This window comes from Balaenoptera ricei, chromosome 8 (genome assembly GCF_028023285.1).
Source record: "Balaenoptera ricei isolate mBalRic1 chromosome 8, mBalRic1.hap2, whole genome shotgun sequence".
Lineage (NCBI taxonomy): Eukaryota > Metazoa > Chordata > Mammalia > Artiodactyla > Balaenopteridae > Balaenoptera > Balaenoptera ricei.
The window spans coordinates 71,382,490-71,399,944 of record NC_082646.1 but is presented as its reverse complement, the minus strand read 5'-3'; the positions used below and the strand labels follow the sequence as shown (position 1 = coordinate 71,399,944).

General features: G+C 38.9%; 1 protein-coding gene across 2 annotated transcripts in view; it reads right to left on the bottom strand.

The window, feature by feature from the left end:
- The window catches only part of SPON1 (spondin 1), a 269,169-nt gene that overhangs the window by 188,309 nt on the left and 63,405 nt on the right, over positions 1-17,455 (bottom strand). For both annotated transcript variants that reach the window (XR_009504657.1, XM_059931183.1), the window contains exon 3: positions 506-639. Coding sequence is in view for 1 of the 2 variants with exons in the window: in XM_059931183.1 (XP_059787166.1) it covers positions 506-639 (134 nt within the window). In the remaining variant the exon portion in view is untranslated. The remainder of the gene's footprint in view (positions 1-505; positions 640-17,455) is intronic.

Here is a 17,455-nt window from a genome sequence, read left to right as displayed (position 1 = left end):
CTATTGTAACTCACCAAGATGAGGATCAAGATGCCCCACAGGAAGCGGTGCAAGAGGGCAATTTTGATGGGAGAAGGAAGAAGACAGGATCATAAAGCAGAGCCTGGGGCCAACGGAGGTTATAGTCAGGTCTCAGGTCAGCCTAGCACAGCTTAAGGATAGGGGGTGTATTCAAGATGGAGGAAGCCAAAAATTATCCTCGCCTGGGTCATAATTTTCTTGACCAGCCATAGGATCATTATCTCTAGGAAGATAGAGAGTAACCAGCAGATCATTTGTATGGGAAGAAAATAGAGATTCAGGTGATTGATTCTTTCCATAGCACTTTACAAAAAGACCGCCCATAGTCCTGTTTTAGAGTCGAGATAAGGGAGGGCGGAGAGATGATACAACTTGTCTGATGCCCCAATAAAGGCACTTTTCCTTCTGCAACCGCACCATGGAGACTTTGAGAGAGCACAGGGAAGGGGAGTGAAATGTTCCAAGGATTCCTTTGTTCACTTACTTTAGAATCACACAGCCGGTTCCTGCAGGTGGCGCTATCCAGAACACCTGGATCCGCGTCCTCCTCCGTGGGGTGCTTTCGGTGACCGCAACGGGGCAATTACTCATAAATTGTGTTTCTTCTTCATCTATGATCTGTGGAAAACCAGTGGAAAATAAACACATTAAAATGCAATGTCACTTTGGGAAGTTTCCGTGTTGACACTTCCTTAATTTTATTTTTAAATCTGTCATTTTCTGTTAGTAGTTCTACATCCCCAAGACACCAGAATAGTGCCTGGCGTTGAGTCCCACTTAATGCTTGTTGAATTAACGTAAGGGCAAGGATGTAGCACCTGTTCTCCGATCTCTGGGACCAGGATCTTTTGTCAGCACTTTGAGGGACAGGCCACTAGGTGATGATCTTGCTCATTTCACTACAACAACCTGTGTCCCACTTCAGGGAAGGAGGAGGGTGGGGGAGAGATAATCCAAAGCAAACACTATATACCTAGATGTTGTGATTCAATTTTATAGCTTGAAATTAAAATGCTAAAAGAAAACCCCCCTTTGGAGTAAGTATACCAAAGTACATAAAGTCGCCCAGCACTATAGCACTGTTTACTCCTGCAGCCTCTCCTTTCTTAATTTGTGCCTTATACTGGTGTTCTCCCAAGTTAACCATCAAGATTTCCTATGACACTGCAAAGAAGCTGGTAGCCATTCCCACTCCCCAAGGCTGTTTTCACCATTTCTCCTGCTTGCTTCTGGGTCTGCAGCCAGGACTTGCCTATCCCTCTCGTAGAACCACAAACTGTTAGACCTGAACAGATCTTTTGGGGGAAATCATCTAAATCCAATGGGTCTTAAGTGCCAACTCCAACTGATTGGTAGTAGCTGTGTCATGAGTGGTGCTACTAACATTAATAGAGAACATTTATTGGGTGTTTAGTGTAGGCTAGGTACTAAGCTAAGTGCTTTATATGAATTACTCATTTAATTTTCAAATACAATTTAATGAGATCATTATATCCATATTGTACTTATTTTATTTAAAAAGTTTTTTAATTCCTCTTTTTTTTAGGAAAACAGGTAAAAAATTAAGTCACATCATATACTTTCATCACTGTGCAAAGCAAAGGCAACGTTTTGTTTATCTCTATATTCTTTATACGTCTCTCATTTCCTTCCTTTGTTTACCACTCATTCCTAAGTATTTAATATATGTCCCTCTGAATATCTATATATACACATATACATATATATACATATATATGTGTGTGTATAATTTACTTGAAGTTACATAGAGTTGTTTTGTATTTTAATAGTTCTTTCACTTAATCTTATAATTTTGAGATATGTCAACGTTACTACCTGTGAATGTAACACTGCTACTGACCGCTGCTTAGTACTCCACTGCACGCATAGACCACATTTTACTTATTCTCCCAGTGAGGAGCACTTAACTGACTTCCAGCTCTTTGCCTCGACAAACATTGCTGTAATACAAATCCTCATGCTGCTCTGCTTATGAACCTACATGAGTTTCTCAGCAATATAAACCACGCAGTGGGACTGCTTGGTTGTAAGGTTGTGGGTATAATCATATTAATTTCACTAAGTAGTTCCAGATTGTTCCGCAAAATGGCTTTACCTACTTTCATTCTATAAGCTATGCATAACTGTTCCCATTTCCCCATATCCTCACTAGTACTTGTGATTATTGGACTTTCTAATTGTTTCCAATCTGATGGATGTAAAGTAGTATCTTGTTTTCATTTAATACTAGCAAATTTGAGCATCTCTTCATGAATTTATCATGTTTCTCCTGTGAACTGCCTACTCAGAATATTTACCAGTGGATTTTTCTTTTTCTTGTCTATTTGTAGGACTTTCCAGATATGAAATGCTCATCATTTACAAATATCTTTGTCACCCAGACATTCATCTTATCTTTGGAATTCTTCAATAATTTCCATCTAATCAAATTGATCAATTTCTCTCCTATGGCTTGCACTTTTTTGGTCTTGCTAAAAACACTGAGATCACAAAGATATTCTCTAGTATTTTCTTCCATTAGCTTTATAATTTTATTTTCACACTTAGGCCTTCAATCCATTTAGAATTTACTTTTTAATGTGATGGAGTAGGGATCCAACTCTATTTTCTCCATACTGTGAGCTACTTCAAAACAAATTAGTAAACAGATTTTTTTAGAACAGTTTTACACTCACAGCAAAATTGAGCAGAAAGTACAGAGAGTTCCCATATACCCCCTGTTCCCACACATGCACAACATTCCCCATTATCAACATCAGGCATCAGAGTGGTACATTTGTTGCAACTGATAAACCTACAGAAACCTACACTGACACATCATCACCCGAAGTCCACAGTTTACATTAGAGTTCACTCGTGGTGTTGCATATTCTATGGGGTTTTGACAAAGGTATAATAATATGCATCCACCACTGTAGTATTGTATTGAGTAGTTTCACTGCCTTAAAAAATCCTCTGCTCTGCTGATTCATCCCTCCCTCCCCACAACTCCTGGCAATCATCCCTCCCTCCCCACAACTCCTGGCAATCATCAAGCTTTTGTTGTAATTGCTTATTAGTTCCCTGAGGTTTTTTGTCGATTCAGATTTTCCTATGTAGACAACCATGTCATCTGTAAACAAAGACGGCTTTATTTCTTCCTTCCCAATCTGTGTGTCTTTGATTTCCTTATCTTGTCTTGTTGTATTAGCTAGGACATCCAGTATGACGTTGGAAAGTAGTGGTGAGAGGGCACATCCTTGCCTTGTTCTTGATCTTTGCAGCAAAGTCTCAAGTTTCCTACCAGTAAGTATGATGTTAAGTGTAGGTTTTTTGTACGCTCTTTACCAAGTTAAGGACCTTTATCTCTATTCATAGTTTGCTGAGAGTTTTTATCATGAATGGGTGTTGGATTCTGTCAAATGCTTCTTCTGCATCTATTTATATGACCATGTGATTTTTCTTATTTCACCTGTTGATGTGATAGATTACATTAATTGATTTTCAAATGCTGAACCAGCCTTGCATGACTGGGATAAATCCCACTTGGTTATGGTGTCTATTCTTTTTATACACTGTTGCATTTGATTTGCTAATATTTTATTGAGGAATTTTACATCTATGTTCATGAGAGATATGGGTTTGCAGTTTTCCTTTCTTTGCAATGTCTTTGTCTACTTTTGGTAATAGGGTGGTGCTGGCCTCATAGAATGAGTTAGGAAGTAGAGAATCGGTATAATTTCTTCCTTAAATGTTTGGCAGAATTCACCAGTGAACCCATCTTGGTCTGGTTCTTTCTGTTTTGGAAGGATATTAATTATTGATTCAATTTCTTTAAAAGATATAGGCCTATTCATATTTTCTATTCCTTATTGTGTGAGTTTTGGTAGATCGTGTCTTTCAAGGAATTGGTCCATTTCATCTAGGTTATCAAATTTGTGAGCATAGAGTTGTTTGTAATACTCCTTATTATTCCTTTAGTGTCCATGGGATCTGTAGTGATGTCCCTTCTTTCATTTCTGATGTTAGTAACTTGTGTCTCCTCTTTTTTTTTTTTCAGTTAGCCTGGCTAAGGGCTTATCAATCTTACTGATCTTTTCAAAGAACCAGCTTTTGGTTTTATTGATTTTCTCTATTGATTTCTTTCTTTTTTCAATTTCATTGATTTCTGCTCTAATTTTTATTATTTTTCTTGTTTATTTTAGATATTATTTGCTTTTCTTTTTCTAGTTTCCTAAAGTAGAAGATTAGATTATTGATTTAAAGTTTTTCTTCTTTTCTAATATGTACATTCAATGCTATAAATTTCCCTTAAGTGCTGCTTTCATTGCATCACACAAAGTTTGATAAGTTGTATTTTCATTTTCATTTAGTTCACAATATTTTAAAATTTCTTTTGAAATTCCTTCTTTGACCCATGTGTTGGTTAGAAATGTGTTGTTTAACCTCCAACTATTTGGGGATTTTCCAGCTTTCTGTTTTTGATTTCTAGTTTAATTCTATTGTGGTGTGAGAGCAGATATTGTATGATTTCTATCTTTTTAAATTTGTTAAGGTGTATTTTATGACCCAGAATGCAATCCATCTTGTTGAATGTTCCACGTGAGCTTGAGAAGAACGTGTAATCTGCTGTTGTTGAATGAAGTAGTCTATAGATGTCAGTTAGATCCAGCTGATTGATGGCACTCTTGAGTTGAACTATGTCCTTACCGATTTTCTGCCTGCTACATCTGTCCATTTCTGACAGAGGGGAATTGAAGTCTACAACTATGACAATGGATTCATCTATTTCTCCTTGCAGTTCTGTAAGTTTTCAGCTCACACATTTTGATGCTCTGTCATTAGGTGCAAACATATTAAGGATTATTACATCTTCTTGGAGTACTGATCCCTTTATCATTATGTAATGCCTCTCTTTATTCCTGATAACTTTCCTTGCTCTGAAGTCCACTTGGCCTGAAATTAATATAGCTATTCCTGCTTTCTTTTGATTAATGTTAACACTGTATATCTTTCTTGTCATCCTGCTTTTAATCTATTGATATATGTCTTTATATTTAAAGTGGGTTTCTTATAGACAACATATAAGGGTCTTGTTTTTGATTCACTGACAATCTTTTAATTGATCTGTTTAGACCACTGATATTTAAAGTGATTATTGATATAGGCAGATTAATATTTACCATATTTGTTGCCTTGTTCTTTGTTCCTATTTCTGTCTTTCACACTTTTTCTGTCTTTTTTGGTTCTAATTGAGAATTTTATATGATTCTATTTATTTGTTTTCCTTCCTTAGTGTATCGATTATACTTTTTTTTTTTTTTTTGGCTTTTTAAAATGGTTGTCCTGGAGTTTTCAGTATACATTTACAACTAATCCAAGTCTGCTATCAAATAACACTATACTGCTTCAAAGATAGTGCAAGTACCTTATAATAACAAAATATTCCTAATTCCTTCCTCCTTTCCCTTATATCATTGCTGTCATTCATTTCACTTACACATAAACATATATAAGCATATATAGACATAAGCATATACAATTGAATACACTGTTACTATTATTATTTTGAACAAAGTATTATCTGTTAGATCAATTAAGAATAAGAAAAATTAAAAAATTTATTTTACCTTCCTTTATTCCTTCTTTAATACTCTTCCTTTTTTAAATGGAGATCTGACTTTCTGACCAATATTATTTTTCTTCTCTCTAAAGAACTTTTTAAACATTTTTTGCAAGACGAGTCTACTGGTGACAAATTCCCTCAATTTTTGTTTGTCTGAAGAAGTCTCTATATCTTTTTCACTTTTGAAGAATAATTTCACAGCGTACTGAGTTCTAAGTTGGTGGCTTTTTTCTCTCAACACATTAAATATTTCACCCCACTCTCTTCTTGTTTGCATGGTTTCTGAGAAGTTGTATATAATTCTTATCTTGGTTCTTCTGTAGGTAAGGTGTTTTTTTTCCTCTGGCTTCTTTCAGGATTTTTTGTTTATCTTTAATTTTCTGTAGTTTAAAAATGATATGCTTGGATATAGTTTTTTTGGCATTTATCTTTCTTGGTGTTCTCTGAGCTTCCTGGATCTTTGGTTTAGTGTCAGATATTAATTTGAGGAAATTCTCAGTCATTATTGTCTCAAATATTTCTTCTGTTTCTTTCTCCCTTTCTTCTCCTGGTATTCCTATTATGCATATGTTATGCCTTTTGTAGTCCTCTCATAGTCCTTGTATATTCTGTTCTGTTTTTTTCAGTCTTTGTTCTTTTGCTTTTCAGTTTTAGTAGTTTTTGTTGATATATCCTCAAGCTCAGAGATTCCTCAGCTGTGTCCAGTCTACTGATAAGCCCATCAAAGGCATTCTTCATTTCTGTCACAAGGTTTTTGACCTCTAGCATTTCTCTTTGGTTTTTCCTTAGAATTTCCATCTCTGCTTACATTGCCCATCTGTTCTTACATGCTGTCCACTTTATCCATTAGAGCCCTTAGCATATTAATCATTGTTGTTTCAAATTCCCTCTCTGATAATTCCAACATCACTGCCATGTCTGGTTCTGATGCTTTTTCTATCTCTTCAAGTATGTTTTTTGCCTTTTGGTTTGTTTTTTAATTTTTTGTTGCAAGGTGGACATGATGTGCTATAAAAGGAACTGAGGTAAATAGGCCTTTAGTAACATATAGACATACCTCAATTTATTGTGGCTTCACTTTATTGCATTTCAGAGACACTGCATTTTTTAACAGTAAAGTATTTTTTAATTAAGGTATGTCCTTTTTTTAGACATAATGCTACTGTGCACTTAATAGAGTATAGTACAATGTAAACATAACTTTTATATGTGCTGAGAAACCAAAAAATTTCATGTGACTAGATTTATTGCAATTTTTGCTTTATTGCAGTGGTCTGAAACTGAACCAACAATATCTTTGAAGTATGCCTGTGGTAAGGGGTCAGGGAGAGGAAGTGTTCTATAGCCTTATGATTAGGTCTCCGTCTTTTGGTGACGTGTACCCCTGGACTGTGAATTTCACGTGTGCGTCTCAGTTTCCCCCCACCACTTAGGTGGGACTGGATGGCTGGAGGGGGCTGGAGTTGGGTATTTCCCTTCCCCCAGATAGGTTAGGTTCTGATAAAACTCTAGGAGGTTAGGCTCTAATAAGATAGCTCCTACTGAGAGCAGACCTTGTTGAGAAGAACAGAATGTCTGGTGTATTTAAAACTAGTTCCCTTTCTCCTCCCCTTGCCAGAAGCCCGATGAGATTTTTTTTCTCTGATATTCACTGTGAGGACGTGGTAGATCTCCTGGAGGTGAAGCCCACAAGTTATTACCCCTCCCCGCCAATGACTGGGCCCCTCTGGAGTTTCTAACTCTCACACTTGTCCACACTGAGCCTCAAGCAATCCATCGATTAGGTAAGGTGTTTTTTGTAGTTCAAAACTGTAGTTGAACTTCGTAGTTTGGACTACCTGATTGCAGTTCAGGTTTTCCTACTCTGGCACATGGAAATTTCTGCTCTGTTAAGTTGTGATTCTCTGTATCCTCCTGTCTGCCTCTCCAATTTGGGGGCAGCAATTTGCCCTGTGATCTCATTTCTCTGATGGCTCTAAAAAGAATTGTTGCTTTTTTGGTTTGCTCAGCATTTCACTTGTTAGGATGGAGTGGTGACCTCTAAGCTCCTTACCCGTGGGCCTAGAAGCTAGAAGTCCATTCTGTGAGCTACTTTTAACACCACTCAATCCATCTTTCCTCCACTTTGTGATGCCACCTTTCTCATATAAAGAGTGACCATAAAATTTATTGTCCAAACAAGGATGAAAAAGTTTGTTATTAATAATTACAATATTCTGAGACAACTGGCAAAACAGACTTTTCCAGGCAAATGGGGCATACGTATACCAGGTTCCCAAACACACTGTTACTGGGCTTTCTACTCAGGTTCCCACCCACCCCCACCATAGCACTGTAATATATTTTAATATCTGGAAGGGCAAGTCCTCATTCCTTGCTCTTCTTTATCAACATTGTGTTATCTTTATGGATCTTTATTTTTTCATATATGGTATAAATACTCTAAAAACTCCCTTGCTTCTCTATCATTTTATCTTTTTTTTAAATTTAATTTTATTTATTTTTTTATACAGCACATTCTTATTGGTTATCCATTTTATACATATTAGTGTATATATGTCAATCCCAATCTCCCAATTCATTTTATCTTCTTGATGTGATAAAATCCCAGCCACTCACACCTGTGGAGCTCGATGCTACTGGACAAAGTCATGTGATGAGGCCAATTGTCTCCTATATTAATTGACTGCTAGCCTCAGGTTGGCCCAGCTACATTGCTGTATGTATCTGGCAAACCATTACCCTTCCACTGTCAACAATGATGATTTCAAATCTCCAATCTCTCCAAACTTCCAACATTAATCTCTTCTTTCACTCTTATTGTATTACCTTGCCACTTACTTCACAGAATAAACAGAAGTCAGCAGATTTAAAGTCCTTCACTTTCCCACCTGCATTCACCCTGTCCTCCTTCATTCTTATTATAACAGAGGAACCTTACTTCTCTTTCATCTCTGCTCTGTTCCCATCCCTCTTCCTGACTCTAACAATTACCCTTTTTCTCTCCTCCAGGTTCAACTTTTGCCCCAATTGAATCATTCCCATTAATCTTGTAAGCACAGTTGAGTCTTTCCCATTGAAAAATAAAGACACCTTCAGTTAACCCTTCATCCCCCTCCAGATATGGTGTTCTCGCTCTTCTCTCCATCACAATCAAATAACTTGAATGAGTTGGCTATACTTCCAGTCTTCACTTCACATCCCACTCATCTTCATCCCAATCCCAGGTGTTTGGGGCGTACATCACACTATTAAAACAGCTCTAGCTAAGGCCATCAGTGGCTTCTGCAGTGCTTAACCTAACAGATCTACAGTCCTTCTTGAAGCACTCTCCTCCCATAGCTTCTGTGCCGTAGCTCCTTCCTGCCCTCTCCCCACCTCCACTTTCCCGTCCTCTCTCCCTACTTTCTTTGGTTGCTGATCCTCCTCTACTGGCTTTTAAATTTGAAATTGCTCAAAGCTCAGTCCTAAGCCCTCTCCTGTTCTGACTTTATTCCCTCTATGTAGGTGATCTCCTTCAACTCACAGCATTAATTGCTACCTATGTGTGGATGATTCACAAGTTTACATTTCCAGTCTCGGCCACTTCACAGAGCTCTAGGCATGCATCTCCCAACTTCTATCTTCTACTTGCACTTCCTCTTGGATGAAACATACCTCAAATACACCTTGTCAACAACTAATTTATCTTCCCTCTAACCTGGTCCTGCTCTAATTGTGCAAGTCAGAAACGCCAGGTGTCATCCTTGGCTCTTCTCCCTCTCTCACCCTTTGTATCCAAATGCTGTCCATGTTACCTTCCAAATGTCTCTTGAATTCCTACTACCATCCCTACTACTACCATAGACTAATATCCCTACTACTATTGTAGACTAAGCTACATCATTTTTAATCTGAACTAATATAAAATTATCCTAACTGGTCTTTGTACATTTTCTCTTGCCTTTCTTCATTTTTTTCTCTATACTGCAAACCAGAGTGATCTTTTAAAAACACGAATATAATCTCCTTCCTTAGAACAATTCAACAGCTTTTCATTGTTTCCAGAATCAAGACTGAAATCCTTGAGTCAAGTCCCTGCCTTCCCACTTCTCTAGCCTCATACTGTGCCATCTCCCCACCGCCCTTGCTTTCTGCACTTGTTTTCTCCTGCAAAAGCCTAGTCAATTCCCTTTTCCTTCTTCCCTCCCTTCCTTCTTCCTCCTTCCTTCCTCCTCTCCCTTCGTCTTTTCCTTCTTCCCTTTCTTCCTTTTCTGCATCTCAGCTCACTCATCCCTCTCATTGAAAAGCCTTCCCTGTCCTCTTTCACTATGGCCATTTCCCCTGTTATGTGTTCTCATATATCCATCCCTCTCCCTTCAGACACTTTAGCCCTCTTTTAATTTTACAAGCATTTGTTTGAGTCCTTGATTAATGTCTACCTCTCTAATAATCTGTAGGCTACGAGGGCAGACACTATGTCTCTTGCTTTTTTTCTCTTTGTTTCCTCAGCACTTAGCACAGTGCCTGATAGCTAAGACGTGTGCACTGAAGAACTAGATGTACATGCCCCCTCCCTTTGGTTGTGAGATTGCTGGCTCTACCTCCTGGCTGCAATATCTGCCTTTACTCCCTATTTAGACAACTCCCTGGAGTTAGATGAAGTCCTTCTGACTTTGGATTTTGTTTTTCTAGATGATTATTAATAGCCTTGATAATAATAATAGCTTGCATTTCTGACCACTTTCTATTGGCTAAGGACTTTACATATATGATTTCCATTTCCTTCCAATAATTAAGCAGTATTAAGCCTGTCCTTCAGGAAACTTATGTGATGCAGATGGGTTAAATAACCTGTTCAAATCCCGCAGTGGTGGAACCGGGGTTTGACCTCAGCCCTATCTGCTCTAATGCCCGTGTTCTTTCCTCTATACCACACTCCCTCCTGATAGTGTCATTCCCTTATGTTAGGTGAGAATTTCTCTCTAGCCAAGCTGAGTCCTATGGAACCACCTCCGCTGGACCAGCCCACAACTAAACATCCCACTCCAACACACACACAAGTATTTGGTAAATGTAAATAGTATTTCTGCTTCGTATTTTCTTAAAGGGTACTTAGATTCCCTTCTGCAGCTTTATTGGTGTGAGGGTAGATTTCCAAACCATGTGATTTTCTTGGAGTGGCACACTTGGCCTCCATGAGGAACCCCTTTACTGGTGGTTACAGAGAACTTTTGCAGTTAATTTTAACCCTAAATCTTTAAAATCCTTGGGAGGGTTCTGGGTGACTATATTAGGAAAGCCAAAGGGAATTAATATTTAATTAGCACCTACTATGTGCCAGGTACTTAACATGGTCACATCTTTGAATCCTTGATGGGAATAATTATTCTCATAGATGAGGAAATAAAAGTCAAAATGATCTGGTCTGGATTCTGACTCAGGGCTGTCTGAAACGAAAGCTTGTATCTCTGGAAAAAGATCCCAGTGGGGGATAAGACTCAGAACCTTGGCCCAGCAGTGAAACAAAGAAGAACGTTTGCCAAGCCACAGAGGCCACCTTAGGTAAATATGGTTGTTTATGCACAACCTCAGTTGCCAGATGGTAATTGAGCATTGAACAGAAGGGGTTATTTCCTCTGATTCAGAGAATGCTCCCAAAGTTGTTTGTTTTCCAGAAAATGTCAGCTTCCTCCAACAAGCTTTGGGCCTATCAGAACTTGTTCTTGTCCTTTTCCCCACCCCCCAAACATCTCCACACTTGTCCTGGTCTACAGTAGACCCACCATGTTAGCCACCAACTAAATGAAAGTCACTTAAAAAGGCTTCAACACTCATTTCAGTCTCTGGTTTCTTTTCTGAGTACCTGAGACTAAAAATTAAAACATATTATGATGGGTGGTGGTGTCTGGTAGTAGTATTATGGGTGATTTTTACTTCCTGTCTATGCTTTCTGTGGTTTCTAAATTTTCTAAAATGATGATGTATTACTTTAAATGAAGAGGTTTCTAATTCTTTTTAAGGGACTTCATTACAACATTCTATGGGTAACATTTCTTTTTTTTTTTTTTAATGTAGGCTACAATAAACCTTCTCAGGTTAAGTTTAAGTTTAAAGTCACTTGGGGGAGATTTGCTGGCAAGGAGGCTGCTTGACTCCCTGTAAGAAGAGAGAGAAATTAAGGGACCTGAGACTGGTCCCCACCCAGTCAGGTGAGATAGCCAGGTAAGGTAGACCAAGTTAAGACAGGTGAACAAGGTTAGATTTCCAGAATGCTTGGCAACCTATCATTAAGGCAATTGGTTGGGCATCTGGTCATGAACAGACCTTTTCAAATATTAGGGACTTTCTAAGCCACCTCATCAGCATGACTTACAAAGTTTCCAAAACTTTCCATTGATCACAATCCTGAATCACCTACCATATCCATTTTGAAATCTGCATCATGGCCTACATTTACGCTCAACCTGTTTATGGCCTCACTTTCTTTTCAGACTTGAATACACAATACTTCTTTCCTAAGTCTAATTTTGGCTCCCCTCCTCAACCCTGATATGGATTCTCTCTTCTGCTATGTTGTCTCACCCTTTGGGGTCCGACAGACATAAGCCTCAGGAGATGAACCTAAATAACATCAAGGTCCTGGATAAAGTCACAAGCTTTCTAACAAGTGGGTGGACCATGGCAGTGGGACATCCAGGAGAATACTATTTGGAAGTCCCCATAGGTGCCATCTTGGACATTTGTCTTCTGGAAGCAGAAAGCTAGTCACAGATAGAGAACAGAGCTGGTGGTCAGGGTCAGGGCTCCAGTTCCCACATGAGAACCATGGATAAGTCAGATAATTGGAACAGGAACTTGGAATGACATCCACAGAAGAAAACTGGTCCCATGAGCATGGGCTTGGAATGGAGTTGGCAGGAGGGGTTAGATTTGGGCCTTGGGATTAGAAGGGACTTCTGCTGGGGGTGGGGTGGGGATGTGAGATGTGAGTAAGAAAATATCTCAGGAGCCCAGTGGTCAATGCAGGGCACCACGACCATGGATGCCTATCAGGGACAGTGATGGGGACAGTGGTTGCTTAAGAAGGCTGTCCTCAAGTCCTTATTGGTCTGGGTAGTGGGTGGTCTGAGTCTGAAGGAAAGGGCAACAGTACATCTAAGTGTGGATTGTTGAGTCAGAGAGTGTAGGGGACACTGATAGTTAGGGATCAAGTTAGAGAATGAGGGAATATATGTCCTACTGCATCATCTCGTACGTATTTCTTCTCTAGAAGTTTATGAGAAGCAGTGGGTCTTCAGTATATTGTAGCTAGAGGGAAGTGTTCCCCCAGCACCTTAGCCTGATTGTATTAATGCAGGAGAAAGACACCCTAAAGAGGAGAAGCAGGAATATAGGCATACTTTGGAGATACTGTGGGTTTGGTCCCAGACCTCTTTAATTTTTGCAGTAAAGTGAATCACACGAATATTTTGGTTTCCCAGTATGTATAAAAATTATGTTGCAATGAAAAAATGCTCAGCATCGCTAATTATTAGAGAAATGCAAATCAAAACTACAATGAGGTATCACCTCGCACTGTTCAGAATGGCCATCATCAAAAAGTCTACAAATAATAAATGCTGGAGAGGGTGTAGAGAAAAGGAAATCCTCCTAAACCGTTGGTGGGAATGTAAATTGGTGCAGCCACTATGGAGAACAGTACGGAGGTTCCTTAAAAAACTAAAAATAGAGTAACCATATAATCCAGAAATCCTACTCCTGGGCATATATCCAGAAAAGATGAAAACTCTAATTCATAAAGAGACATGCACCCCAGTGTTCATAGCAGTACTATTTACAATAGCCAAGACATGGAAGCAAGCTAAATGTCCATCAACAGATGAATGGATAAAGAAGATGTAATTTTATATATATATATATTCCATTGTGGAATGGAATATTACTCAGCCAATAAAAAGAATGAAATAATGCCATTTGCAGCAACATGGATGGACCTAGAGATGGTCATACTAAGTGAAGTAAGTCAGACAGAGAAAGACAAATACCATATGATATCACTTATATGTGGAATGGAAAAAAAAGGATACAAATGAACTTATTTACAAAACAGAAATAGACTCGCAGACATAGAAAACAAACTTATGGTTACCAATGGGGAAAGTGGAGGAGAGGGATGGATAAGTTAGGAGTTTGGGATTAACATATACATACTACTAAATATAAAATAGATAGCCAACAATGACCTACTGTATAGCAGAGGGAACTATACTCAGTATCATGTAATAACCTATAAAGGAAAAGAAGCTGACGAAGACTAGATGTATATATAACTGAATCACTTTGCTGTACACCTGAAACTAACACAACATTGTAAATCAAATATACTTCAATAAAAAAATAAAATTAAAAAAATAAAAAATTTTTAAAAAGGTTAAAATTAAAAGAAAAAAATTATGTTTACAGTATACTGTAATCTATTAAGTGTGCAATAGCATCATATCTAAAAAAACCCAATCTACATATATTAATGAAAAATACTTTATTGCTAAAAAATGCTAACCATTTTCTGAGCCTTCAACAAGTCAATCTTTTTGCAGCAGTAACATCAAAGATCACTGAACAGATTGCCACAACAAATATAATAATAATGAAAAAATTTGAAATATTGCGAGAATTACCAAAATGTGACACAGAGACATAAAGTGAGCAAATACTGCTAGAAAAATGGTGCCAATAGGCTTGCTCGATGCAGGGTTGCCACAAACCTTCAATTTGTAAAAAACACAATGCCTGCTAAGTACAATAAAGCAAAGTGCAATAAAACGATGTATGCCTGTACCTGTTCATTGTAGGAGAATCAGGAAACACAGAGAAGCAAAAATTATGAAACAAACAATACTCACAATTCAACTTATCCCCAAGATAGTTATTATTAACATTTTGACATTTATCTTTTCAGATTATACATACATACGTGCATATTGCAATTCTAAAAAGCAGAATTACACTATACTCAACTCAACAGAATTACAACTTTCACTCAACAATACATCATGAATATCTTTCCTTTCTACTCAATATATAACTCAACAAAATCTTCTATGGCTGCAGAATAGCCCATGGTATGGATAGCTCACAGTTTACCTAACAAACTTCAGAGTGCTGAACATTGTGTTGTTCACAATTCGGGGATATTACCATTATCTCTTATAGCTAAATTTCACATCTTTACTTTTCTGAAATTAATTCAGGTTATTATTGCTGAATCTGTCCAGGAAAGGATTTTGAAACACTTCAGTAAGGTCTGAGAGAGAATCCAAAGAAAATAACCCCAGTCATTAAATCATCTCTTTCTAGTTTCCCATGTGTATTTTCTCCATCTGAAAGTCATGGAAAGAAAGACAGTTGCTTTGTCTTTTATGAAAGTGCTTTCCAATACAGATTTTTAAAAATTAAATAAAGATTTTGCCTTTATTACTCTAAAGAGTTCGTTATAAAAAAGTGTACAAGGACAGAAAAGGGGAAAAAAATCCTCCACTGTGTCAATAATTTTGGTTTGTTTCCTTTTAGAGTTTTCTCTGTTTATACTTTGAAATTTGTAGACAGTTGTGTTCACATTGTGTGTATAATGTTGTCTTGTTTTCTCCATTTGTCCTAAGAGCCTTCACATTTTTCCAGGTTTTTCTAAATGCATCAGAAACATCATTTGAACGTCTGCATTGGCTGCATTCCCCAGTGTAGATTTTGACAGTCGTCCCCCTTCTAGGCTATAAAGATTTAGGCCCAAATCTTGTCCTACTTCCTTACAAAGACTTTCACCTCCCAGCCCCTCGTCAGTTGTTAGAATTCCTTTCTGCTCTAGGATCTCTTAACAGATTATCTTCATTGTGTTCATCATAACAGGTAACAGATTATCTTCATTGTATTCATCTTTTTTCACCCTTTCTCCTTTATTTTTTCTTTCCCAGGGGCATGCCCTCCACCTCCCAGACCAGAGGAGCTTGTGAGAACCTGGGGGAGGAGCAGCGGGGAGGTGGCCATGAGCATTGCAGGGGGCCCCTCTGACGTTGACCTGGGTACACAGCCTCTAATCCACAGAGGTCAAGTCCCGAGAGCTAATGGATTTTGTTCCCCCAGAAAAGCAGATTAATCCTGCATGCTACCTGGGTTGTTTCACATATTGAGAGCGAACACAGCAGGCCAAGCTTGGGAGCAGGGCTAGGCCAGGACACGTGGGCGCCCTGAGCAGGCTAATAACCTGGCCTCCTTTCAAACGATATTCTCTAAGTATCTGCCCAACATTCATCCAGAGGAGAGGCTGGGTGTTGTGTATAAGGAGGGGGAAGGGAAGACTGCTGGCTCAGCACCCGCCCACTCACAGCTCGGCTCCCAGCCCCGAACTTGCACACCCAGCAGCTAAGAGGCCTGGAAGGCAGCCGAGACACCATCTCTTGCCACTTTAGAGCTCCTGGGGGTTTTGCCTCCTACCAAGAGGCAATGGTCAAGGGCCTGGGAGAGCCTGACAGCCTATCTACTAGTGGTATGACTCTGGCAAATTCCTTAACCTTTCTGGAAGGAGTCTTCCTATCTGTAAAATGGGCAGTAATAATAGTACCTTCCTCAATGGGCCGGAAGGGTTTACATGAGTTATTCCATGTAACACAGTTAGAGAAGTTCCTGGCACGAAGCTATCTCAGTGTTTATTATAATCATGGAGTATTATTTAAGATAATAAAATCATTATTATCATCATTCTCATGTCATGCTTGCTTTCAATAATTCTCGTAAAGAACATTTTCTCCATCTCATTACATTTCCAGTGACATTTTAGTGCTCCCTATAAAGTGGTATCCTGGTACCAGCCCAGCGGGCCTGCACCTAAATCCAGCTTGCCTTGGGAGCCTTGAGTTCAATGGACAGGCTCAAGTGGAACTGGTGTGCGTGTATGTATGTATGTGTGTGTGTGTGTAGGGGTCATTGCCCAATCACTCAACACAGTGTGGCCCTTGGTTGAAAAAGAGAACCTCACCTTCCATGTAAGAATTGGGAGATGCTGAGACAGGTAGAGATGGACATGCAGGAAATTGGTCATTTACTGGGGGTAGGTAATCCTCAGTAAGAAAAGATATATCTCCTTTAGAAAATCCAGGAAGAGAAGGAAGAATTCTCCTTCAAACCCGGTGAAATATGCCTCCTGGGATCCTGAGAGAAAGCATGGCGTAGTGGGGGAGTATTATGTGGGGGCTCTGGAGCTGGGCAGACCGGGATCCGATTTCTGTCTTAGTCACTGAATGACCTTGAAGAAAGTAACTAACCTTTCTGTGCCTCAGTGTCCTTGTCTGAAATGCCTGAATCACGCTGAGGAAGGAAGATGCTCTGCCTAGCAGGGTGCCTGGAACAGTTAGGTGCTCCACAACTGTGACTTCTTTTGAGTTCTTAAAGTGACTATCAGAAAATGAACCCTGACAGCACCCTCAGTGTCCAGAGCCTAGGAGGTGAGTGATGCATGTGTGTGAATAACTGAGAATATTGTCATCTGCCGAATGTAAAACCCATCCCAGAATGCACAGTTATGGCAATAATATCTATTATTTACTGAGTCCATACTGTATGTTCTTGCTAACACTTCTTATCCATTATATCACACAGTCATCCCAATAATCTTGTAAAGAATTATCCCATTTTACAAATTCAGAACCTGGGACTAGGAAGCAGGAGCTTGGGCTCATGTCCCCCATGACCCCAAAGCTAGTGCTTGTAACAGCTGGACCTAACTCATTTCCCTCATCTTCCACTTGGGGATAGGGTGTCAGTTTCAACTCGATG